Source organism: Leptonotus elevatus, chromosome 2, assembly GCF_054856555.1.
Source record: "Leptonotus elevatus isolate MCC_2025b chromosome 2, RoL_Lele_1.0, whole genome shotgun sequence".
NCBI lineage: Eukaryota > Metazoa > Chordata > Actinopteri > Syngnathiformes > Syngnathidae > Leptonotus > Leptonotus elevatus.
In genome coordinates, this window is record NC_141240.1 from 18,498,116 (window position 1) to 18,525,728 (window position 27,613).

Below are 27,613 nucleotides of genomic sequence, written 5' to 3' on the forward strand. Positions count from 1 at the left end.
GCCTTTGCTTGTAGTTAATTTCTTTAAGGAGAAGTCAACCATAAACATTTATTGACCTTAATATGTCATATGTGACCTCACTAGTCTAAACATGACATTTTGAATAATATTATTTGTGGAATATGAGTTATGAAGCAAAATCCAGCCCTTTTTCTCCATCTCAGTGGGTGGCCATTTTGCCACTTGCTGGCGACTAAAGATGACATCATAGTTGCTCAGGTTTCAGGTAACAACCAATCACAGCTCAGCTTAAAAAAAACAGGTGAGCTGTGATTGGTCGTTGCTTGAGCCGTGAGCAACTGTGATGTCATCTTCAGTCAGCAGTAAGTGGCAAAATGGCCGCCTTCTGATAGAAAACTGCTAGATTTTGCTGCTTAACTCGTATTCCACTAACACAATATTATCCATAATACCATATTTAGATTAGTGGGGTTGCATAGAACATATTATTGTCAATAAATTATTGGGGGGTTGAGTTCACCTTTAAATTAAAACTGGCTTGAGAAATATACAAAATATCTACTTACTACAAAGATAATGAAGCTCAATAGAGAATCTCTTGTGTGATATTGGCAAGTCTCATGGCACCTTATGTTATGGTATTGACCCATACACATTTGACTTATAACACAAACTATTGTGATTATTAATATAATAGGTGTATATTTTTTAGCTGGTGTTTTCATATTTGCAAACAATTGTTTTGGCGGTAGTTGAAGTGAAAACAGGAGGGACACTTTTTTGGTTCTGAATAATGACTTGTCTTTATTTTCATCTAAAAAAAAAAGAAAAAAAGAAAAAGAAAGAGGGAATTATTTACACCATTTGCAACATTTGTTGACAACTTTTGGGAGCCTTTTGTTGAACACTTTGAGAACGATGGACAGTAAGTTGTGGTGAGGGCTTTCGCTTTACATCTCGTACCAGTGTAGCACTTCCCAACATCAAACGACCTTTAGCTTATCTTAAAGTCAGTATTTGTAGACGCTACACACCAACACAAGAGCTCCAGCGTGTCACCCAATCATAAACATTGCATTGTTGTAAACCAAACAGTTCAACTCCAGACGACTATTAATTCCTCCCGTTTATTTACATGTAAATCATCATCCTGCCACTATGTACTCGTATTAGTGCTCAATTATACAACATGTTTTTTTTGGCATTCAAATTCATTTTGAGGAGGCAGTAAACTCATACTCATATTCCCTTTTTCTCTCTCTGTTTGTTTGTGCCAAATACACATCTGCATCTGTTGGAATGGAATAATGAACCTTTTGCTCTGCAGTCCTGACACACACTTTTAAACCCTAAATGATTGAGAAACTAGCCACATTTTGAGTTCAAATATATTCTGTCTGCTGGAACTGGCAAAATGAAGTGTCTGTAAAAGATGTCTGAAAGATGTTATGCTTGAAAATGTTTGAACATTTCAGTGTTTTTCCACATTAGGAAACATTCATGGCTTTGATGATTGTGAGGAACCAATGGTTTAGACTATTCGAAAAGATCCTGATAACTTGCAGTGTTATTTAAAGCAGTGGTGGTGAAAATACAGCCTGTGGTCCAAATGATTAAAAAAATAAATAAAACATCACAAATGCTCACAATCTATAATAAAAACCCAAATCTAGTTGATCTAAAATATGCCACCAATTGAAACGAATCATAATCAACTGTAGACCAGTGATTCTCAACTGGTGGATGGGGACCCAAAAGTGGGCCACGGACCCATTATGGTCGGGTCACGGTATCAACAAATGTTTTGATATTATGAACAGTGCATCATGAACTACTTTGCGTAATACGTAGCACATATTGTAAGAATTATGCGACACAATCAGTGTTCATCCCAAGTCAGTGTAGGCCTTTATTTGGGAAATAACAATTTTGACAAGCATGTGTCTTAAATAGTATACCTCTGTACCCAAACGGAACACAATAAGTAAGGGACTTTCCTAAAGAAAAATCAGTGCCAAGACATTTTTTCCCCATATTTTATGTAATTGCCATATTGAATTTTCATGTTCATCCTCAGTTTCTAATTATGATTAAAAATACGACATGCTTATAAAGGCTGTTTTTGAATAACACATTGTCTTTAATGCTTTTAACATATTTAAAAGGTGTTCCTAGATGGATGGGCTTTGCTATATTAGGAAGATTTTTTTTTAACTCATTCACTGCCATTGACGGCTATAGACGTCAAACATTCATTTAAACTACTTCTATATTAGTTTAACATTTTTCCACTTTTGTTAACAAGAATATGAAAACCTAGAAAAAAAATATTGTAACCGATATAAAATGTGTGAGTAATCGTGAGTTAACTATTGAAGTCATGCGATTAATTACAATTAAAAATTTAAATCGCCTGACGCGATTAAAAAAGAAAAGATTATTAAAAATCAGGGGTGTCAGGCGATTAATTTTTTAAAATTGTAATCAATCGCACGACTAGTTAACTAACGATTAATCACAAATTTTATAGCTGTTCTAAATGTACAACAATCCCCCCCCCCCTAGGTTTTCATACTCTTGTTTACAAAAGTGATTTTTTTTTAAACTAATAGAAATAATTCAAATGAATTTTTGACGTCTATCACCGTCAATGGCAGTGAATGAGTTTTAATGTGGGCAATGGTTGATAATCATTTTGAGGATTTGTCAGGAAAAGGTGGTGCTATTCTTACTGTCTCTCAACACAGTACCTTTTGCTCGTTTCCAGCATTCAACAAAAAAAGAACTTTGGCCAGCCCATGAATCATTTTACCATTAACTGTATTTAGATATGATTAGCGGACTTGTCAATGAAGGATATGTGCTAACATTTGATGTCAAATGATGGAATGATATGGGCGACATCACAAATCCAAATCAAGAGAACGACAACAAGTGGAGAGAGTTGACTCATACACGTGTGCTGACCCTGGTGATGTGACTCGCTTAATGGACGACATCACAGTCGCGTGTGTGTGTGTTGTGATGGAGGGTTTGGGGGATGCTGCGTTTCCTGGTGTCTCATGAGTTGTTAGCTTTGGCTACACTCCACAAATTTGCTTCCGCAAAAAAAAAAAAAAAAAAAAAAAAAAAACGCTTCACATCGGCTTCATTTTTTGTTTTGTTTTTACACATACTTAGTTCACACAAACTACTTGTTTTGTCTTTTAAAAAATAGCATAAATTAGGAATAAAACAAGGAACAATACAGAAGAAGCAAGGGGGGGAAAGTGCATGTTAGCCATGATATCCACCGCATCCTGCAATACTTTTTCCTCATTGTTGCTTGTGTCATGTTTTTGTCTCGTCTTTTTGGATATGTCTGGTATTTGAAGGTTAGATCCAGGCTGCTTCCCTGAGTTATCCGCAAAACGCACAACAATGTCAACACCAAGGGCTACTTTAGTGGAACAAAGTCGCAATTTGATCGCTGCTGGGAACGGCCGCTTGGACGGCGGCAATAAACTATCCAAATCCCTGGAAAATTCCTGGGGAAAAAAACAAACAAGAATGGAAAGTATATTGTATTTTGTGTCTGCTGTAGCCTAAATGATGCTTTTTTATATTTAACAGAAATAATGGATAGAGAAATTAACACCATAACAGCAATTACCACCAAAGTTACATTTAAAAAGCACAACAGGGGAAGCACAGCAGGTGTGTGAGGTGCAGCATCCTGCCTGATATGTGTTGTATTTTTTTTTTCTCCCAACAATTGTGTGTCATTCTGTGGCAGTGACAGGTCACTTGTTCTTGAGGTATATTTTCTCTTGTAAAGACAAAAAAGAAGGAAACAAATGCATCTGTTCATCATAAAGTGCTAAACACGAGGGAATTTTTTCAAACTTGGCAGACCGCTGCTGCTGGTACGGCTAATTAAAGACACTACATACAAAAACAAAAAGCTCTGCAAATGGTTTTGAAAATTACAAACAGACAAGCGTACTTCATGTACTACTACTTGAAGAAACTTCAACATGAGAGTTAAATGCTTATTGCGTCTTGGGCTTTACATATCATGTGTAAATAGTTCTTGTTTCTCCACTTATAGTTTGTTATGCGTGTTGTCTTGGGTTTTTGGGGTAAACTTATATTCTGGACACACTAGCTCACAAAATTCTCATTTGTGATTTTTTTTTTTTTGTGCTGGCCCAAACACTTTCTAGGTACTGACCTACATTAAAAACATTTTTTTTATTACTTTTTTAAAAGGGGAAGTCAACCTTAAACATTTCTTGACAATAATGTGTTATATGTGACCTCATTGGTCTAAACATGACATTCTAATTAATATTACATTTGTGGAATATGAGTTATGAAGCAAAATCCAGTCGTTTTTATTCATTTCAGGGGCGGCCATTTTGCCACTTGGTGTTGACTGAAGATGACATCACAGTTGCTCAGGGCTCAGGCAGCGACCAATCACAGCTCACCTGTTTTCTGAAGCTGAGCTGTGATTGGCTGTTACCTGAGACCTGAGCAATTGTGATGTCATTTTCACGCGACAGCAAGTGGCAAAATGGCTGCCTTCTGATATAGATAAAAACTGCTGGATTTTGCTGCTTAACGTGTGTTGCAATGGCGACCTTATCTGCCTTCACAATCTGTACTAGCTACGGGACTGTTGAACCAAGTTTGGATGCAGTACTGTACAGTATTTTCGATAGTGAGTACTTCATAAAATGCTTTATTTATTACAGTACAGTACCTTAATATAGTTTTGTCTGTGTTTTGAATGGTGGGTACTGTGTGGCGAGTTCATAATGGCTTAAGTTGATGCATAACCCCCCCCCCCCCCCCCCCCACACACACACACACATTGACCTATATTGGGGGTGGGCGAAATGTTTCTCCAAAACACTTGGAAAAACTACAACTTCATTCCACCATATCTGACTCATGTCTAAGAAAAAACATCACCAGTCACCCCCCCCACCCAAGGGACCCTAAAAAAATAAATAAAGCCAGGCTTGGGTTAATGCAAACTCTAAGCCCATTAGGGTGTTAAAACCAAGCAGAAGCAGAGAGGATACTTGAATTAGCCCTTAGGACTGAAAGGGAGTCAGGGGAGCAGCCACAGATCTTTTGGAGGGAGAATTTCTGTTTTTGCATTCATCCACATGTATTTGGAAAAGGAATGTGTGTGTGTGTGTGCGTGTGCGTGTGTGTTTGCTGGTGCGAGCAGGCAGCTTGCATCTCACTCAGTCAATAGCTTGATCTCGTTGGCGAGCAGCGTATTGAAGTTGTAGGCCGGGTCGGGGAGGACCGAGCCAGAGGCTTGGCAGGGGGGCGACTGTGAGGGCTCGGCCAGCTCGGGGTCGCTCTCGCTGGAGGTGGAGCCCACGCTCATGTTGCACACAGCCTCGGGCAAGGAGCCCCCGACGGCGGGCACGGGGCAGACCTCGGGCTCGCTGCTGGTCTCGCTGGTGCTCGACACCACCGACAGCAAGGACATCTTGCGGGTGAGGCGGTTGGGGAGCATGGACAGGGCGTAGTCGGCGACGATGCCCGCCACGTCCATGCCGCACGCCTGGTCAAAGGCGATGAAGCCCACGTTGGCGTTGGCCTCGCACACCACAAAGGAGCCGCTGTTGAGCTGCAGGAGGTCGATGCCGCACACGTCCATGCCCAGGATGTTTGACACCTCGGTGGCCAGCTGCTTGCCCTGCTCGCTTAACGGGCACATCATCCCCACGCCACCTGGATGACAGTAATAAATCAATGATAATACATGATTTTTTTTAATTTCAATTTCCAAGGATGCCCACTTCTATGCCTTTCTGTTAGTCGTACAGTCGCTATCTGTGTTGCAACGTGGTGATGACACGCTCGAGCTCAGTGGCGATTTCTATACGCTGAAACAGCTCACTATTTTTATTTGAATAACCCTGATCTAATAGCTTGTGGAAGTTTGAAATTATGTGGTGCTAATGTCTCAAGGATTAATTTAACAACAGTTTTTTAATTGTTGTTGTTTTTTTAATTGTGACGACCAAGAGGAAAAGAATGATGACAAACATAACTGGAAATGAGTGAGTAAATGTGACAATATTTTGAAATTATTTGGAGGGGGTGGGGGGGGGGGTGTTTTGAGTTAGAATTTTATGCTGATTAAAACTAAAAGTGGCATTCTGATTCCAAAATTGCAGTCAGCCTTATTTTCTGTAGTAGTAAGAAGAGCTAATTATGATTGGACTCATCTACACCTGCTTGGCAACTTGTTTGTGAGGTCAATTCGAGACACACAAAGCCAACATAGTAGCAATTAAGATATATTAGTGCAAGCTTTTCTCTTGACCTTGTAGAACTATGGACATACATTGTAAGTTATATTTTAGTTTTCACAGCTTGCAACTATTCCATCTTAGTGTTTTATTCACATACAGTATACAATATACACATATATTGATACATTTAAAGAAAATGGGGATCCAATATAACTTGATGTGATAAAGAAAACTTGACATCAGTTTTGGATTCCTCACCCCAAAATTAAAGGGATACTTTTCAGCAGTAAAAAGTAAAAATTATGTCCAGAATAATTTTTACAACTTCATTATTTTTCATGTGCAATTAATACCTTTAAAAACAAATTTTTCTACTTTTTTTTCTTCTTCTCTTTTTTCACATTTTTCTACTTGATGACATCACCTGTGCTGAGGAAATAGGTAAGAACCAATCACGGCTCACCTGTTTTCTGGGTTTGGTCAGTGGACAGCAAGTGGGGAAAAACTTTTTTTAAAGTATTAATTGATGGATGGTATTAATTGTTCATGAAAAATAATGAAGTTATTACGTTAATTTGAGACAAAATATCATCTTCTTACTGTTGAAAATTGCTCAATGAGTCAAGTATCCCTTTAGCTGCCAAACGTAACTCAACATGAAATGTGTTCCCCAGTGTTATAGTTGAGTGAGGAAGGTTAAAAATTGTAGCCTTAATGAGGTAACTCATAATAATAATCCCATATTTAAGTTTTCATATACCAACTAAGTATTTTTACATTTGTATGACTGACTGACTGCATGCCTTGTTTGTTAAGAATCTTAAAATGATCACTGAGAAATTACCTCCATAGTTAGCAAAAGTACACTTGAACAGATTAGCAATTTGCTATCAAATCGAAAGTTGCCCATAATGGATTGTGTTTAAAATGTTCTGATTCTGCTGTGTACTCAATTCTATGAGACAAGAGGATTGATGCAAGATAGAGTCATTTAGAACTTATATTGAATGTCACCAGATCCTCATGCAGACAACAAAATGTCTCATGTAAACACTAATAATCTGATGACAAATGCCCCAAATATGTCACAGCACATTACGACTCCGACTGGACTCCACAAACTCCCCACGCTCTGACAGCGGAAATCACTTGCGTAGCTAAGAGGCAGCATCTTGTGGGTAGATTCCGGCCAGCCTTGTTGATCTGGCCTTGCTTCCGAAAAACATATCATGCAACAGATGGATCATCATGCTTGATACAAGAATTGGAATGATCTTATTGTCTCCATGGGAATGCTTAGAGGCAGCTTGTAAATAATTTGATTTGGCACTGATGCAGTCTGAACAAAATCAGATCAATATTCACCGAGCCTGAACTATAATCAGAACGGAAGAGTTCTCCAAGTGAATTTTTAAACGAATATTTGACTGTGTGAATAATTGATTTTAACAATTAACTTGTTGCGAGTAACTTTTACGACCCCTGGGGCGACTATTTTGGAAAAACTAGACTAGTGAGTTTGAACTCCTGCTAAGAAACAAACAACATGAGCGGAACTATTTTGATAGTTTTCTGTACACAAAGATAACATTTGAAGGGCATTCTGTACAATATTGCCACCTCTCCCAGAACTATGTCACAATTCATGATCACAACTTGAAACAGAACCTAGTGCATTAGAAAAGTAGTCGCGTTCCACTTGAGGCAACATACAGAGAAGATCTAAAATGGAAAAAAGTGCCGAGACTTATTGGCTTGCCATCTTGAAAACACAGAAAAGATTCCCATATTGGAGCCGGAGAGTAAACAAAAATCCATCATCATGACAACTGAACAAGATGAGAACAAATGGGATTTTTTATTTTATTTACCTCTGTTCAGAAAACTAATTTAACTTCAGTTGTACCACTGACAAAAGGCACTGAGACATGTTAGGTAGCGAGCGACTGTGTCCGCATGACACCGCTGGGAATTTTTTGTTGCCGTTGCTCCCAAATCGGCTGAGAAAAAAACAGAATGAAGTTGATCATATGCTAGCAAAAACAATGCATTGCTATTTTTTGTTGTTGGTGCATTTAATTATAGGACCATGCATGTCGGATTGCTTTTGTGGAAAATATTCAGCTTAGCAGAATATCTCTGGCAAAGGCACAAAATTGAATCGCCAGAACAGGAATTGCCTTCAGTCTCTCCTCGACTTCAGCCTCGCTCAAAGTTTGAGGAGTACTGCAATTCAGGTTGATAAGAGGGAATTTGAGGCATGTGGATAAGTCATTAGCACAGAATGCACTGCGCACCAGCAAGCCATGATACTTAAAACTCCTACACTTGTAGCAGAACTCCAACTTCAACCCACTTAGTGCAATGCATTGTTTTGTGTCAGAAAACCAATGTCTCATTCTTGGATACGCTGATTCTCTTTACAGCAGCTGTCCTGATCACAAGTCCATTAAGTCAACAGCACTTCATCTGACAAAAATGCAGATGTTGTCTTCAAGACACCCTCCGTATATGTATCTTGAATTTGTGATATTATTATTAAATACAATGACAAGACGCAAACCTGGCTGAATTCACCGTGAACTGGGAAGAATTTGTTTAAATGATGCAGACCAACCTCCAGCTCTGTACAGGGCCTGAATGCCTTTGATTCTGGAATACATCAATGTATCCAAAATCAACAGGAAGTGTCCCGGAAATTCGCCAAAATCAACAGGAAGAGCCCCAATTGAACAGAAGATGACCCTTAACTCATTCACTTCCAGCCATTTTCACTGAAGCAATCCCCTTCACCTTTTGCTGGATTTTGACTGATTTTGCAAGGCCCGCAGAATATTGTGTTCTATTGCTATAAAAACATGGAACCTACCAAAAGAAAGATTAGAGTCTCTTCTTTCATCAGAAAAAAAAAGTATATTTATATCCGTTTCGCAGCAATGGGGTAGATGCCACGGGCTTCAGACTTCCGGGTTTCACAGATCAGCGCCGTTTCCGGCTACTGCTGGCCGCGTTTTTAATGGCTTCAGACCCGTGGCTCTAACTTCCCTTGTTATGAAGTCTTTTGAAAAACCGATTAAGACATCTACTTGACCCTTTACAGTTCGCCTATAGGGCTGGTCGGGGAGTTGAGGGTGCCACTGCCACTTTATTAAACTGGGTCTTAAAACATCTTGAAGGCAACAAAAATCACGCAAAGTTGCTATTTAGATTTTTCATCTGCTTTTAACACTATCCGGCCCCTCATTTTAATTGATAAACTTTTTAACAATTTTTATCTAGATTTTAACACTAAACTGGATTCTTGGATTCTTGAATTTTTTAGCTGCCAGAACGCAGAGAGTGAAGGTGAATGGATGCATGTCAGTCGAGCTGTCATCTTCCCCTGTGTCTCCACAGGACCGTGTCCTTTCCCATCTCCTCTATATACTTTATACTGACGATTGCCATAGTCGGCGTGAGAACAGTTTCATGATGACATTTGCAGATTATTCCGGACAGTAAAGACAACGAGGGTTCCCATGGCTGTGTGGTGAATGATTTTGTGGATTTGTGTGATAAGGACTTCCTGCAATTAAATGTACAAAAAAAAAAGGAAATGTGCATTGATTTCAGAAAGAAACTCCAAACCTCCAAAAAGCAAACCATTATTAAAGGCCAAACAGTAGACGCTGTTGAGAGCTATAAATATCTTGGGACAATCTTAGACAATAAGTTCAATTTTACTTGCCACTCAGACAATCTTCAAAAAAAGGGCCAGCAACGACTGTTCTGTCTGAGGAAACTTTCCAAGTTCCACGTAGATAAGTCCTTGATGGTTTTATTTTATAAATCATACATTGAATCTGTGTTGACTTTCTTCTCTGCTGGTTTGGCAACCTTAACACAATATCAAAAAATGCACTAAGCAAAATAATTAATACAAGCAGTACAATATTGTGAGTTCAACAAAGGTCACTTACAGATTTTTTTTAACAGGCAGGTATCGAGGAAAGGCAATGCTGTTCTTCCGGATAACTCCCATCCTTTAGAGCTTGAATTTGAGATGTTGCCATCTGGATTTCGGTTTAAATTTCCAAAGGATTAAAAGCAACAGGTACAAGCATTCCTTTGTCCCTTCAGCCATCTCTCTCTTGAACTACGGAGGAGAGAGGAGTCGTACCTGATTGATTGACTGTTTAATTGATTTTTATAGAATTGCTTGATTTAGTATGAGTATGCTATTTATACAGAAATTGCTGTTTGCACTGATTGCACTTTCCCCGTCATGAATGGGAGTTGCTTCGGTTGATTCTTGTGCCAGTATACACTGTATTTTCGTAGACTTTTTATGCTCTTAGTTCTTTATATTTTGTTTGTCTTAAATGCTGCTCACTGCTTGCTGCAACAATAATTGCCCTACGGGGACACAAATACATTTGAACTTCAACTTGAACCTGCTGGCTGTTTTTGTAATAACCACCATTTCTTCAACCGTACAGTTGAGAGGCTGCATGAAAATCTTCTGTATGTGCTAGCTTAAAAAACATTAAAAACGTATAAATACGTCTTTGGGACACATCAAAACATTTAAAATAGAACATATTTATACGTTTTTTGGGAGCAAATGAGTTCAGTGCCCCAAAATCAACAGGAAGTGACTCGGAAGTACCACAGAATCAAAAGAAAGTGTATGAACAGGAAATGACCCATGAAATGTTCCAGTGTCCATTTTTCTCCTTCCAAAAATTCACAGCTTTCCTAACACTTGGTAATAGACTTTACCAGGTGGTGGAGGACTGGCCAGTCCCAAACAAACCTTGAAACACTCTGGGTAAATCTCACGTCCCCTCGGCACTTCCATTTTTTTCCACAGATAACATAAGAACAGTGGAGGATACCTTTTAGAACTGGTCTAGTGCTCTATCATCGCATTGCTGCTGGTACAAAAACATTTGGGAACCGTTGGGTAAATGCCTACCTAGGGAGCAGTTGCTCTGCATACGTCCATCGGTGGAGCAGCGTAACATGGAGCCGATGACCCGGCCGCCTACCAAGACCACGCGTACATCACGGCCATGTGACTCTTTTACATACTCCTGAAACAAGTAGGGGGTGTCATGACGGATCAAGTGGCACAGGTCTGTCAGGTGGTGTTTGTCCCGTGCCAAGAACACAGCCTTGCCTGGGGGAAGAAAAGAGGATTAGGTGCCATGACATTTTTATTAAGCATAACCAGACTTTTGGTATTGACACACAAGTGATTAGACTTTTGAGGAACTTAAAAGTGGTTTGATATCTTCCTCAAAGCTTCTTAGCTAAATCTGCTGACCAAGTCTTTTGTCAGTTCCCCTTCTCTAAAACATGGTTAGGGTGCTTTGCTTAGGGGGCAAACACATGTTTCTCACAGAGGCAAGAAAAAGTCCGTTTTAATTAGCACTTCTTCTTGCCGGGGCCTCTGACCCCCGGTCTCAAAGCAGGGGCAAATCATGTGATCGTGTGTGCGCGTGTGTGCACGTGTACATGTTGCCTAAGTGACAATCCAAATACGATGACAAGGCAGTACTTGGCTAGCACGTCTCAGAGAGAAAGGCATGACGCTGCACTTCACGTGTAGAAAACAAGGCAAGCAAGAAATCACTGCCATAGTGGAGGGTGAACTCATGCCTGGCAATTTGTTCTGCACTCAACCATGAACAATTTTGACATCTACTTCCTTCATTCATTACATTTTTTGGAATTCATATTGGGCCTGATACTCCTTAGTAAAAAAAAATGGAACAAAGCGGATCAACATAGGCCTTTAACAGAGGAGAGTTAAAAAAAGATAGTCTTGTATCATGATAAGATGGCATTACAGCCCAGTGGGAGACTGGAGAATGAGGAGAAAATATTCTTCAGAATTGTATGGGGCATATGACCAAACAAGTTTTTCACAGAACTCTCCCTCGCTTTCCTATCTCCTGCTGGCCGGCCTTCACGTTGAAGAGGGGAAGAACAAGAAACGCAACAAACAGAAAATGTTAGGCTCTGACTAACGGTTGCTTTGTCCAACAATACACCATAATGGCGGCTAGGTCCAGCTACTGCCCATTGTTGTTGCACACAATGTCGCAGCCAGTCAAGTGTTGATAACTATGCCAAAGGGCAAAAGGGTCAGCAGACATTGTGGTTGTTTTAGATGGTGCCATAACATACATAGCTCACTTAGACACCCCCATCAAGAAAATTAAGAACAACTGTTCACGAGGACCATGAATGGTGAATCAAGCAGCAATAAGAGGTACACTTCTGTCCCATTTTTGTTGCAGCACTGAACATTCTGCCAATAAAGTTGATACAAAGCTGAAGTGAGCTGCCTGCGGCTTCCATTAAACACCCATTTGCAAGCCCATTACAACGAGGCACCATGCATATGTCTTACCTCTGTGTCCACGTGCGTTCTTCACCACCACTGGGTAACCCAGCGGCTCTGCTTCGTCAATCATCTTCCGGAAGTTGTCATGTCCGCCTGAGAAACCCACGCAGGCACACACAAGCACGAGATCACACAGGCATGCAATGTGTTAAAAGGAGCATCCTTTGATGGCAACCAACGCTCATAAATTGTAACTGACTGAACCAGTAGGGTGGGGGGCGGGGGAGTGGTGAAACCTGTCGCCACGACAACAGAAGTGACTCAAAACACTAGTGTTGTGCGGCTGCTCGATCGATGAGAATGGAAGTGAGCGGCTGTTTTAGCAGGCTCAGACAAATCGCCATCATGCTTCTGCTTTCAGTGCATTTTCTCATGGTGTAAGGCTAAAATGTGCCCCCCCCCCCCAAAAAAAAAAAAATCAAAAATATAGGAATAAACTGCTAATATTACTAAACATACTGTCAACCCAGTGTTCAATTCTCTGCTTGTTTTCTCATGGCTCACTGCTCAAATCTGGCATCCGTTCAAGGGAACAGATGTGATCTACTTGGTCACATGGCTTTTTCCAGACACTCTGATTCACATGTTTTCCACCAGAGAGAGAGAAAGAGAGAGAGGGAGGGAGAGAAAGAGGGAGGGAAAGCAGAGAGAACAAGAGGAGGAGGGGAGCAGGGGGATAGCTTATTTTATTTTGAAAAGTCATGCGGGGGCACAGGGTCAGGCAGCAGGACTGTTACATAAGCTCTGTATCCACTCTGCATGGATTGCCTGGACTACATTGAAGAGAGACCAATGGAATGTAGGCCGAACAACACCCTCTTTCTTTCTCTCACTCTCTTCCGGCCTGAATCAGTGTTTTGCTCTCGTAAAATTGTAGGTTTTTGTTTGAGGCTTTTTTTGTACAAGGGATGGCGAGATTTGTGCTGTTGGTTTTATTTGTCAAATTTATGAATGCACTTGAAATGATAAAAATGAAGTCAATACAGCATGATTCTCAGCACGAGTGAGCATTCCCAAAGGCAAAATTCTTTCATCATTTGAAAAAATTGACTAATTTGTTGAAGACACATGGGAACATCTTATGATTGTGTTTTCCATGGTTCTGTTTGTCTGCAATATTTAACAAAAATCCACATTTGAAATGGGCATTTGATTTGACTGAATGTCCTTGATTGACTATAGCAAACATTAGCATTTAATAATTAAAATACTTAATGTCATTGACTTTTATGTGAAATACATTTGAATTAAATTGTTTTTTTCCCTTAAAATTCTCAAGTTGTGATAGTAACAGTTTGACTTCATTATTGTAAAACGACTCTCATAAATGACAGATGTTTTCCATGTAATACCGACTTTATTGTCATTTAAAATGTTTAATATTTCTTGTATTGTATTACGTCTTAAGTCTTGGATAATTTTTTTATTCCCTCCCTCATAGTATTTAATCTTAATTCATGTAAATCTTGGGGTATTTTTTACCCCTGTCTTTCGAGCTCCTGTTTCAACACTAGTGTTGTATCTAAGGAGGAATAACAAAAAAATCTTTATGGATGTAGCTCAACTTCTCATAGCTGACATCATTTTTTTCCTTTGGATTGCAAACGATCTGAACTTGAATGAAGAGCTCTGCTGGTTGCAGATACATTGTCCACTTCATCCGCCTGTAATGCAAATGCTAGGGATGGGTAAGTACCGATACCAGGTATCATAACAGTCTGATACCAGCCTTATTTTAAGGTATCAGTTACTCGTGGAGGCTGCTGATTACCTGCCACCGATACATAAGGAAAAAACAAATCTGACATCGAGTATGTCATCCTATGCAGGAGTTGTCGTTAATTTTACAAATAATCTGCATTAGAAGGAAAGGTCTTTGTTCTCAATGTCATTGTATTAAATGAAATTTTATAGATCAAAAGTACTAGCGGTATCGGTACTCAGTATCAGTGAGTACTCAAAAAGTGAATACTCATGGTGGTATCTGTCTGAAAAAATGCTGTATGCAAGATCCCTAACAAATACAGTACATTGATTTAAGCAAGAATGGCGATTCCTCATAAATTGTATTGGAATGCCAAGGGATGCCGTCACGGAACTGATTTGATGCTCAGTAAGTGCTATGGGGTGCCACCCACATACTCATTTTCTGTCCAGGATCTCACCTTTGATCTTTAATAATTGTGTTGACTGAGAATCTTGGTTCTACCTCAATTTCCCACCATAAAAATGATCAGAACAAAAGTGGAAGGAAATCAAATCAGTCTGACTGGAGTCCTGTCTAAACGTCTTGTAACCGGCAAATGTCTGGGCTGACAAAGTTGTACATTGTTATTTTACTTTTTCTACTCTTGCAGACTAAATAAGTAATTTTCTACAAAAGTCAGAAAATCCCATTGATGCATAGCTTACCATAGGAGAAGGTGTCAGGCAGAGGTATGCCGTGGCCGGCTAGCTCTTGAAAGGTCCAGAACTTGTTGACACAATTGAGTATGGCCTGCGGACGGTTGATGAGGCGACAGCCCATCTTCTCCAGGTGGCGCAGGACGGTAATGTCGCTGTCTGACTGCACCCATGGCGTGGGCACCCGCACCACCACCACCTGTGGATAAGATGTCACCGTTTCTTGGTCCACTTGCAGGCCTGCAGGGTAACAGATGAGATATGGTCATTTGTTGAGAAAAAGTCAGCTATATAAAAAAAAAATGTTTTTATTTACAAGCGAAGCTCAACACTTAAAGCTCTTGCAGTGTGTTTCGGGAACTTCGAGCTTATTAAAATAACTTTCTTTCTGGCAAGCACGGAAGCACAGACATCATTCAACATCTGTTTTGGCCTCTGTAGACTTGCCACGTTTAAGGAAGAGAGAGAAAGCGAGTTGTGTAAGGGGCTGGGGTGAAGTATTGAGGAAACCATCAGCTCCTGGTGGAAAATGTGACCTTTCTTGGCAGAAGGAGTATGTGAACACTCCACAGTCATCCCTGCCACACAGCTCGAGCTGCCAGTTGGCAGGGTTAAGGACAAGGAAACGGCACTCGGTTACAAGGCTGGCAGTGTTAAGCCGTTTGGAGCCAGCCGTGGCTGATGATATGATTAGCTACAGGCTGTCCTTCTCCATCTTTTACCCATTTGTGTTGCCAGAGAAACTTTTTGACTGAAATCCCGACGGCATATCCGTATGTTTTCATTTGTTTGTTCAGGTCAGTGACAGCATAAGCAGATTCAAATGGGTTGTCTGGCCTGACAAGAGAGCTGCTTTACTGTGACAGCAACACACTGGACCCAGACTCTTTTGTGTTGCACATCACACGTCTGACTATGAAAAAAATGTAGGCATGCACTAGGGGCGACTGTTTGGGTCAGTGTCAACAAACAAATCCCACATAATGGGACCTTTTCGACGACCTTAGTGAATGCATTTAGAGGAAAAGAAGGAACCACTTTCAGGCAGATGTTACCGAATATGATGTGACGCAACAAATGGGGTGATTCTGTGTACGCGCGACTGGGGTATAAACTGGGTTTCTGCAGGTATCAGCAAATCTAATTTAATGCTTATTTAATGCCATTTTTAATGCTATTTAAACAAACAAATTCTAATTAATCCTATTAATTAACATAAAAGTGGACAAATATGGTTACCAAATACATGTGGATGTATCTTTTAGTTCATTTTCAGTAAATCATTCATAAATTTATTTGAAGTTAAACGATATACTAGACCATTAAAAGGATTGACATTGAGTGTTGTGTTGAGGTAATTTTCTGCCACTACATGGCATTACAGTTTCATGTTAGACATTGGTGACAGAAAAAGTACATTTATCTTTTCAAATTGATAGCAATTGGTATTTGGAACATGAAGCAACTCATGGACTCCAGCCCATTCTGTTCACCAGTCCCCATTATGCTTATACTGTATTTTTTTTTTCCAAACTATATTTATTATTGATAATTGTTTTATAGTGGCCCCTTTGCACAACATCAATTGTATTACATTTTTTAATGTCCCCTGTACATATTTAATGCTTTTCAATGCAAATAAAGGCCTTAATTCAGCAAAATCCATTTACTGACTTTCAATGCTTCTTAATGACCCGCAGAAATACTATATAAGTGTCATTGGCAACCAATATGCGTTTTGTATGGCTTGGATTCAATTCCACACAGAGTTCCTGAACTCCCTCATGTTGTATACTGATAAGACTATCTATCCTTTTCTAATATCACTATTGAAGGCCTTTTGCAATTTTATTTTAAGAACTTAGAACTCCATTTCTGAAAATTAAACATGTCTGTTACGTAATATCAAAGGTTGAGTAGTTTTATTGTGTAGTAGTGTTATTATGAAAGATTAGCTAATTGTTGCACTTGTGTAACAATGTTTTAGAAATGTTTTCTGTACGGTTAATAAAGCTTTCATAATTGTACTAGTTAATTTTACAAAAAGGGATGCTGATGTCCTTCGGATGAAACTTGCAGGCGGGCCTTATGAGGACTTAAGATTCCAATGTGGCGAGTTGGCAACAGACATTTTTGGAGAGTACTCTGCTGCGGCAACAGTAGCTGGTGGCTGATATTATCGGCACAAGAATGTATTTATTTTTTCATGTACAGTTTACCATTAACATCGGCATATATCGTATTTATTATTTATGGACACTTGCCACATATACTACTGCTCTCAGTATGCCCCCTATTTGCCTCTTTTACGTACTGTATGCACAAGGGTATATTTGATTATTGGCTCAAATGATTCTAGTGAGCTGCTGCTGCTGCCCACTTTGCCTGTGTAACTGTGATTGACCTATTGTGGGATAAAAACAAAAGCAACATTTCAAAATTATTGAGGGCAATTGTGTGCACATCCAGAGTAATAAGAAGGCAGCAGGCAGGAAAGGTCAATGATGTCTTGTGGTCTTAACACACAGGAGGGGACTAGTGTTGCATGTGAAAGTGTGTGTAAGCCATAAAAACAGCTTCCTCCCTTCTCTCCCCCCCCCCCCTCCTCCTCCTCCTTCTCAAAATCTCTGTACACAAGCAAAAGGATTCATGGTCGACTCTATTCAATACGCTCACACACTGCTCCGATTGTACTGGCACACAGAGCAATGCGAGTGGTGCTACAGTGGGAAGTGTGGAGAGGTGGCATCATGGTGTCGGACAGACACTGTTTTGTGTTTACTGTGCTTTTCTCTATTTACAAAGGAGCTGTGTCGAGACCAATGAGGCAGGCCATTGATTAAGTCTTTTTTAAGGAATCATTTGAATTGACAACTGGGAAACTTTGAAAGCACACATGTAATGATTAACCAGTTTTGAGTGACCACATCAAAATTCCAGACGGGTGATTTATTTATTTATTATGTTGATATGGTCCTCAGGACTGTACAGGGATGTTGCTCCAGTAGCAACATAGCCCTTGCAACAAGCACTCTGCGCATTCCATTGCAATCCACCAACAATTCACAAAGCCATCTCAATATCTTTCTCTTTGATTTTAGCTGGATTGTGGGAGACAAGAGTGGACACGGTTTTGCCAAGAAAGCCAACGCATGCCAAATTCTGACGAGCAGCTATGTCATATTGGCCGTTTTCAAGATGTGCACTTCGCAGACCGTCACAATTACAATTTCAACCTTGGAACAATGCAGTACACTCATCATTAAGTCTGTGTGAATAGGATGAAAACGAAGGTGAAACATAATCATGTGCATTGTTGTTGTGAAATTGCAAAAGCACTTTTGAATACTTCAGTTACAAATGCTACAGTTGAATTACCAGGACATGTTTTATGTCTTTTAATGCAGTTAGTGTGGTTATGGGTGTGTATTGTGTATCCAATTACATCTCATGATTCGTCTGTGGCTTTTAGCAATGGCTTTTTTTCTTGTATGAACTCATTCAATACCGGCCATTTTCAGACCGTACTTTACCCTCCCACATGGAAAAAGAAAAACACAGAAAAGTAATAAAAATACATACCTAGGTTCAAATGCTTGAATTGTTAATGCAGTCATCATGAATGCTAACCACTCACAAGGCGACAACAGTGTATTTTGTCTGCTTAATATTCATTAAATACACAAACTAATCATATTACAAGTTCATCTCTGCTTGCTGTTGCATGCAAATATTTAGGGACTGCATTACTTCCAACTTGCCAGATCTTATGAGGACGAGAACGTCCCGGGGCAGGGCTTGCTGTGATGCAGATGGGCTTGCTTTTCTAAGAGCCACAACAATTCAGGCTGCAGCTTTCAACAATATGACTCACACACAGCTACAAGGTCTTGTTTTCATGTTGTGTTGCGTGTCATTTGCTGTATGCTCCTGGGTTGTACTTTATCTCCATCAGTGTCGGGTATTTCCTCATGAAACAAAATGTTGTGGTGTAAAGTAAGTCAAATTGTACATGAGGGTATCAAAGCACCACCAGTCAATAACGTTTACTTTCGCAGTGAAATCATATAAATGATTACCGGCAGTGGCATCGTGGTTGACCTAATGACCTCCATCTGGTTTGGATTTTAAAATGAATTGTCCCTTGGAAAGTGGAAATTGACAATCAGTCTGTGCCTAAATTAAAGCTGCTCTTTATCTATACAATAGCCTTTTTATGCCACCATCTATGACGGAACGGAAGCGTCTTCTAATTAGTAGATTAACACCTTAGCTGTTCACAAAGAGTACTCCGGCAAGCCTCGGACCAATAGTTTTCAGACTGGTTTCGGGTTCGAATTTCTGTCTGCGGATATGACGTCATTTTGCTCATTGTGTATGTGAAGAAGGGTGTGTGCAGTTTCATTTTTCGTTAATTTGAAATTCAATTTTCTGTGTCCAGTAGCTTTAAAAACTTTAAAGTGGAACTCAAGTAAAAAATGTTCTATGTGCTCCCACTAGTCTTCGCAGAGTATTCTGGTTAATATCATGTTTGTGGAATAAGAATCAAGCTGATTGATCCACCCGTTTTCAGTCATCTCAACAGGCTGACATTTTATGTAGCACCGCCCCCTGCTGTCGACTGATACTGATATCAAAGTGCCTTCAGGCTGGCATTGCGAATGTCACAGCTCACCTTCTTTCTGGGTTTGGTCATGTGACGTGCAAATCTGGGGGAAATGTGATGTTAATGTCAGCCTCCAAACAGGTGGATTAAATCGGCATAACCTCTAACCCTAATCCTTTCAAGTGTTCAAATTGGTACAAAACTGTACTGGGAGATCATTCCTGTTCATTAATAAATATATGGTGACAAAAACATAACCGTCTGCTTCAGGTTATTGTGATTATGTACTGTAAAGGATCTGTATATTATGTAGCATAAATATTATGTGTTGGTTGGTGTTAATATTCATTCCAGTCGGTCATCTGACAACACATAAGGGTGATGCATTTGTCATCCATTCTGAGCTGGACCTCTCCTCGGATGGCCCTCTCAACAAATCATGAGATGTGAAATGCCTCTCGCCCTGCTGAATGCTGGATTTGTCTGCACGTGGCTTTAGGAAGATCATTAGTTGCCAAAAGCTAAGGATATGACCGCGTGCATTTTAATGAGCCCTCCTGGCATCAAATTGAAACAATTAACAGCAAAGTGAAACCCGAAAATGTGGTCAGTGAAAGATAAACCTTGAGCTTGTAAGATGTTAATGTGTTATCAGTGACTGCATTGTGACCGAACCCAAACGGATATCAAGTTTTAGTAGATTGGGATGGCTAACTTGAAACTTGTAGAAACCAGTAAATCGGCCAACATGTGTTGCTTGATTAACTGATATTATTCAGACATGAAAATATAGTTAGTTATGCATAGGAACTTCGATGTGAACAATTATTGTTTTCGGTCAGGCTAATTTTTTTAAAAATGTATTCCTAATAATGCCATGTGTGTTGCGTACATACAGACAGTATTAGTCACACTAAGTAACATCTCGATGCCAATTCCTGCGCCCTATTCGAATTCCTGGAACATGCTGTGTCAGCTGTGCTGCCTGCTCCGTTCTTTAATCTGGCTCACAGAGCATTTACGTCAAAAATGTTGTCATATTTGTTGGTTGCTGACTATTCCCAAGATTAATTAATTAATCATTTGTATTTTACTCATTTACGCATTACATAATTACAGATGTAAAATGAACAATTTTACTTCTTTGTTTTTTTATTCAATAGATGACCATCATTTTTAAGTTTATTTATAATTAAATCAACCTGATAAATGTTGCTTTATTATTCAAATAAAACCCACCTTTGATGCATGTCCATGATATAGGTAAGAGAGGATATTACCTACAGTATATACACACGTTGCATCATGTAATGCAATGCAAAACTGAAGACCACGGTGATAAAGTAAGATTACTCCAAGCATACCTAATCCGTTCATGGTCTGGTAATCTGTGGCGTCAACTTTAAGGAGACATTGGCTGTGTGCGCCTGTAAGGATTACAGGTAACCTGCTCCAGTTGTGTGCATACAGGTCTAGACGGTGCTCCATTTGGCTGTGAATAACCAAACTAAACTGTACCACAATTAGCTTTACCAAACTGATTATGTTGTTTGTCATGTTTGTTTGTGTTCTACTTACAGTGTGTCAAGTTTCTGATATGTTAGGTGGCAGGTCATCTTCCAAGGATATCTATCTCCTGTGATTATTGGAAAGATACCCAAAATTGATTATGCCAAGAAAAAGTAATACTGAATGGTTTTCAGACGATCACAATGTACCCGATCTTAAAATGTCACAATTACGGTAACCAGGCAAAGGCACATTTATCCATCTGGTTTTGACCTGCTTGCATCAATTAGATACAAAAGTGGAATTTTCACTAAACCATTGATTGGTTGGATTTATCCAAACACTTTTACATCAGACACAAAAATGTGCTATTGTCAAAAGTTATACAGTGAAACTTCAAAAGGTGAAACACTTTCAGGATGCTGTCACTGTCAAATCAATTCTCTGTTGTCTGACAAGTGTAACAATGCGGCGGACACCCTTTTAATACATTATAGCAATTAAACACGCCGTAGATGTGCCCAAAGCCTCTCATTTTCAAACATTAACTGTCATACAACTATAAGTAAGTAAGTAAGTAAGTAAGTAAGTAAGTAAGTAAGTAAGTACGCTCACACACTTTGTTAACAACTGACGGCAAGTACCATGCAGCAAGGTTATTTTAGTTAACTAAAACTAACAAAAAAACTAAAACTAAAATTTCGTTAACAAGATAAAATAAAAACTAAAATGCTTTTAAAAAAACTAAAACTAACTGAAAATACATTTTATGTTTACAAGACTAACTAAAACTAACTATAATTATAGCAAAAATGTCCTTTATTTTAGTCCTTGGTAATTAATTTAATACATGAGCGTTTGGGGATGATTTTAAATGCAATTTTAAGTAGATTTATTTTGATATCAACCGGAATAAGGACGTTTGAAAGTGTGTCACACAAAAGTGACGTCATCTAGCAGCAGCCAATAGAAAAGCACCTTCAGATGACGTTGCTCCCATGGTGTTTTTTAAATATTGCGCACAAGTAATATAAAGTAATATAAAATATAAAAATAATACTGGAACTAACTAAAACTAAACTAAAACTAAGCATTTATGAAATAACTAAAACTAATAAAAACTAACAGAACCACCTTGAAAACGAATTAAAACTAACTAAATTTAAAAACAAAAACTCAAAACGAAATAAAAGCTAACTAAAATGAAAAATTCCAAAACTATAATAACCCTGTTATGCAGTAGCATTTTTGTATTGTAGCTAGCTACACTGGGGCTAACGAGGGAGCACACATTTTTGTAAATCTCTTTGGACGCCCCATTTGACATCTTCTCCCAAATGGAAGACACCATTAATGTGCTAATTGAGACACATTCACATCTCTCATCCGGTGACACTCGTCCACTTTGCACTGTGCTGACAAATTCCCTGCGTGTCTGTTGGGTGGAATTCTACTGCCACCTTCACATGATAGAGCACAAGTCAAGGCTCTGAAATGTGGTTTCATAATACAGCGGACACCCACATAATCGGGTTTCGGCATTTGCTAATTCACATATCGCAGATTTTATTTTATTTTTTTAAACCTGGTTTTGCCAAAAAATATTACTTCTGTCTTTTTTGATGAACCCTTAGGCCATTACTGTTTTCACCAAATAGTTTTAAGTGTATGGCTTGGATGTGTTTTTAAAGGAAATGATTTACTGTAATTAACATTTGACTAGGCATAAGTATAGGTTAGCAATACAGCACGTTCAGACTTCAGACTTGCATACAAATTCATGTACGCTATTGCTATAGGAGCGGCTCTAACTGTTATTAACTAAGCAAACCCTGTACACAGCAAAATCGCCAGTGTTAGATTAACACTGAGAGTGTTAAATCTAACAATAGAAAAGTCTTTTTATGTGTCCACACCAATGAGTTTCAAAGTGTTACTTTTTTCACACTTAACCAGTGTTCCTCCAACACTGCATAGTGTTAAAAACCCTAGTAAACACTGAGTAGTGTTGAAGCTAGTTCTCTACACTAGCGTCAGTGTTAAACATTTAACTCAAACTACACTTTACTCTGATAAATGGTACTTCATTTATATAGTCTTTTTTCCTCCTTACAGTGCCCTCAAAGTGCTTTACATTTTGACGACTGATGACATGGCATCAGGAGCAACTAGGGGCTCAGTATATTGCTCAAGGATACTTTGACATAGTCACACTGGCCTGGGATCGAACCCACGCTCTCAGGGTCGGGAGACGACCACTCTTACACTGAACCACCCAACAACAACAACAACTGGGTGTATCGCTATTGAAATTTCAGTTTGAGGGTGTGGTCAATTTAACACCCAAGGTACAGATTACACCCAACATCCACCCCAACACTCAAGGAAATGTACTCAGTGACAGTGTACATTTTTATTCTAACAGTGTTAAAATAAAACTGATGACCGATTTGCTGTGTACAGTTAATAATTTGCTTTATTGTTTTTTATTTAATGATGGCGACTTGGAAACAACAGGAAATTGTGTGTCCTCGGGTGACAAGAGTTTAGAATCACATATCTAGAACAGGGATTCTCAAAATTTCTCTAAATTATTTCCAGAACCCCTTCATAATACTAATACCAATTAAACATGACTACCATTTGCACCCCAAAATGCCGTGTTTATATTTTCAACCTAAATATTCAGGACTTGTTTATGGAGTAACTGAATTCAAAGTAATTCAATTCATTATTTATCCATCGCCACTCGTTGATGTGCACCGCTTCCACTAACTAACTATATGGTTGCAAACAGAGAACAGCTACTTTTCAAAAGTAATCAGTTGACAACTTAGCAATTTGGTCACTATTTATATCAATATTTATAAAAAATTCTCATCAATCTAGTGACATTTTTTAAAAGCTGATTAGTACATTTAAATTACGCTAAAAACAGACAACAGGAATGGAAACTGTTTCACATTATTTTCCGTGTGATGAGAAAATAACCCGTTGGAAGGCAATCACAGAGTAAATTGTGCTAAACACATGGTGCTCAGTTGCAAAAGCAGTGATTTATGACATGCCTGAAAATTTGGACCTGAAGCATGTGCTTCAACTTCACTAATATTTTGCAGACACGTGTACAACTCAGACAGTAAAATGAGCATGAGAAAGACATGTTGTGCATATTCAGGAATGCCAGATTGATGTTATGATGTCATGATCATCAGGGCCCAGTTGTTCAAAATGAGTAATCTCAATCAAAATTATCTGGATTTTGAAATTCCCTTTGGGCTATCCATCTTAAATATGTCCCACTTGATTAAATCAATTTGAATGGGGTCAGTCTGTTCCGGATCCAAACTTTGTAAAATTACCAAATCTGGATAATGACTGCTATAAATTAGACTTAATATCACATGGAAGGGTACTTACTGTAAGGTGTTTTTTTTTTTATGGTAGACTAGCTATCACTCAAAGATTATTAGATGACATAAAAAGCACAGAAAATACCCAATTTCTGACATTTACCTCACAAAAAACATCTTAAGCAAATATATATCCCATGTCCTTCAAATATTAACTTGAATTTTCAACCTTGAAAGAAAAAAAATAGTAGTAGTTGAGGCACTTTGCATGTCTCAACAAAAAGTATTTTATTTCATTCTTACTTTTAATGGTCTGTAGAGTTAACTACCTTATAATTTCAACTGTATGGTTTGAAAAACAGTTGAAAAATATCAACACAAATATGTAGCTACTGCATTATAAATGTATTTATTCGACCAAATATAATTTTATTTAAAACAATCATTATTACTAGGGGTGTTAGAAAAAATCGATTCGGCAATATATCGCTTTATTACAGCGCGCAATTCTCGAATAAATTCAATATGCGGCCGAATCGATTTTTAAACATACATTTTTCTATTGGAATATTCAACAAAACGTCTTGCTTAGGGTTAGAATTTACACATTAAGCATGGAAGAATATGTTATATTAATGGAACATTAATCTTAATCTTTGATTTCAGTGCTGTTCAAACATGAAACAGACTACAACCTGAATTTTCAGATACATATATTTTCATACAAATCTTACAGTGTACATGTACAAGTTTACTGATTTGTAATTTCTAAATTTCAGTTTAAAAAAATCGCAATAATCAATTTATAGATTTGTGTCGGGATTAATCGGTATCAAATCTAGTCGTGACCTATGAATCGTGATACGAATCGAATCGCCAGGTACTAGGCAATTCACACCCCTAATTATTACTGAAACCCATCCATCCATCTGAACCAGACCCTAAATCCACCTAACTGCTGTGATCAGAATAATCCAGATTTTCAGGATCAAAGAAGATACTCCAGTCCTACTAAAAACACAAACTGAACCACATCTAATACGATTTCAGAATCCAAATTTGGTTTTGAACAAGATATTTTCAATAATTGAGCTGATCCATTATCCAAAATCCGCTCAGATTACCCCTGAAAAACCTAATATCAGATATTTTAATTAACAGGCCGCCCCAAAACAAGTATTTCTTTCAAATGACGGTTCGCGGACCCCAGTTTGAGAACCACTATCTAGAAAATGGATGGATGGAGAGTCAGCTGCCTGTCGTCGTGGACGTGGAGGCAAAACAATCAAGTTGTCCGCCCCTTCTCCTCCCCGATTTCTCACAGCACAATAAATACCGTACGTAAACCACCGCGAATTTCAACAACGCGACGTACTACAAAATGACACTTGTGATTTGATTCATTAAGGCCTTTGTTCCGAGTCATAGCTAGAAGAAATCTTATTAGCTACAGCCAGCATCCCCTCGGTGACGAGGCGCTGGGAAAAGTAGGTTAGGCGGTCACACATTTGCTTTCATTCCGCCTCCTCTCGAGCAGGCGTACAATGCTAGCCCGCGACCCCCCCGGACACCAACAACTGTTAGCAATTAGCATCGAACTGAAGTAACCGCTTGAAACAAACAATCGCAACTGAATATTACAACAACGTTTTAAGTGCATTTACCTAATTGTCCCTCGCTGATGGTGAGGACGATCTGATCCATGAGAAGAGAACGGAATTCCACATCCTCCTCCGCGCAGCGTTCTTTCAATGCACGGAGGATCTGAATTTGGGGGTACTCCTGGCTGATACGTCGGTCGGTCACGAACCAAAGGCGGGAGCACATTACGGAAGGATCGTGGTCTCCCCCCCCCCCTCCCCAAATAAAAGTAAGTCCAAAAGAGTTGTAGCTGCTGCGCTGGCGGGGAGGGGGGAGACGGGGGACGCCGGGGGTTGGGCAGCAGTGGAAAATAGCACTGAGATGCTCACACAATGGAGACCTGGCGCGGTTAGAATCACGACCAACCAGCTAGGATGAAGACTCTTTATCACCTTTGCTTCTCTTCATTTGCAGCCATTCAGCAACGCCAAGACAGCAAATACCGCTCGTGTAAACTTGCCCTTTTAACCGAGCTACGGCCTTGTGGCACGGAACAAGCTCGCCACACGGTGTTTCCCGAGCCTCAGCCGAGTGATGAACTTTCCCCGAAAACGTAGCCTACGGCGCCGCGACTCGCACGTCGGATACCCCTCCCGGGCTGGCCACCGCGGTGCTCCGTGGGCTGCTATCCACACAGTACTAGTGCTGAAAGTGCACGCCGCTTTATTGTCGTGTAGACAACCCGAACGCGAGGTGTATACAACTCCGCTCCTCCTCGTGCACAGCCAGGGCTGGTCCCAAAATAAATATGATGGAGAGGCCGTCAACCAATCACAAGCCGCATCTAGCGTCCTTGGTCAACGGTACGCGGGAAGTGTGGGCGTGGTGATGCTATTCAGACCAATGAGATGCGTTTGCATCACAAGGAGGCCGAGCCTAGTTGAGGGCGCGCAACGTTAAGGCGTCAATCAGTGCGTGAAGGCTCCGACGCGCGCTCCACCTCCAGAACCGGTTCAGACCAGACATTGCGGTCAGGCGAGGATTTGCTGAAAGAATCGACGATGCCTCCGCCGCCACAGGCAGGAAATCAAAATGCCGTCGACGTAATGCGCATTTGCCCAGGTCGTTGCCTGTTGAAGCCAAGATCTTCGAATTATATTTTATGACGTAAGGGCGTTTGCATGCAAGCATGCGGAGAAGGCAAACGGGCTGGACTTTTTATTTATTTATTTATTTGTTCGACCGTTAACACCCCCAAAACAGTAGCTATACGGAAGTCAAAACGGTTTGTCAGCATGCTGGTCAATAACCGCCGCGGAGGTGGGGGATGGACCAAGCTATGCACACTCATTCTTTCCACAAAAATTTGACGCAGGTGCAACATCCCGTCATCTTTGTTGTGTCATCGAAATAACGACCAAGTACTGTATATATCTTATGCTTCCGTCAAGTTAATGAAACACGTTTTGGTTCTATTGAGGGACTAAGTGGTATGCGCATTGCACTGCACGACACCAATGTAAACGCAAAAAGCACGCTC

The 27,613-nt window shown here is 39.6% G+C and overlaps 1 protein-coding gene across 1 annotated transcript; it reads right to left on the bottom strand.

The window, feature by feature from the left end:
• Window positions 1–1,846: 1,846 nt before the first annotated feature.
• rimkla (ribosomal modification protein rimK like family member A) lies at window positions 1,847–26,857 on the bottom strand. Its single transcript, XM_086069312.1, has 5 exons — window positions 26,157–26,857; window positions 15,034–15,264; window positions 12,628–12,714; window positions 11,185–11,388; window positions 1,847–5,700 (listed from the first exon to the last, which is right to left on the bottom strand). Exons 1-5 carry the CDS (start codon window positions 26,317–26,319, stop codon window positions 5,198–5,200), a joined length of 1,188 nt encoding a protein of 395 aa, XP_085925438.1. The 5' UTR covers window positions 26,320–26,857; the 3' UTR covers window positions 1,847–5,197.
• Between the last annotated feature and the right edge of the window lie 756 nt (window positions 26,858–27,613).

Excerpts from the sequence above, each read along its gene's own strand:
- rimkla (XM_086069312.1), bottom strand. The coding sequence starts at position 26,319 with ATGTGCTCCCGCCTTTGGTTCGTGACCGACCGACGTATCAGCCAGGAG. Across the intron at positions 15,265-26,156 it reads CATCAGCGAGGGACAATTAG|GCCTGCAAGTGGACCAAGAA; the intron begins GTAAATGCACTT and ends GTTACCCTGCAG. Across the intron at positions 11,389-12,627 it reads GAACGCACGTGGACACAGAG|GCAAGGCTGTGTTCTTGGCA; the intron begins GTAAGACATATG and ends TTCTTCCCCCAG.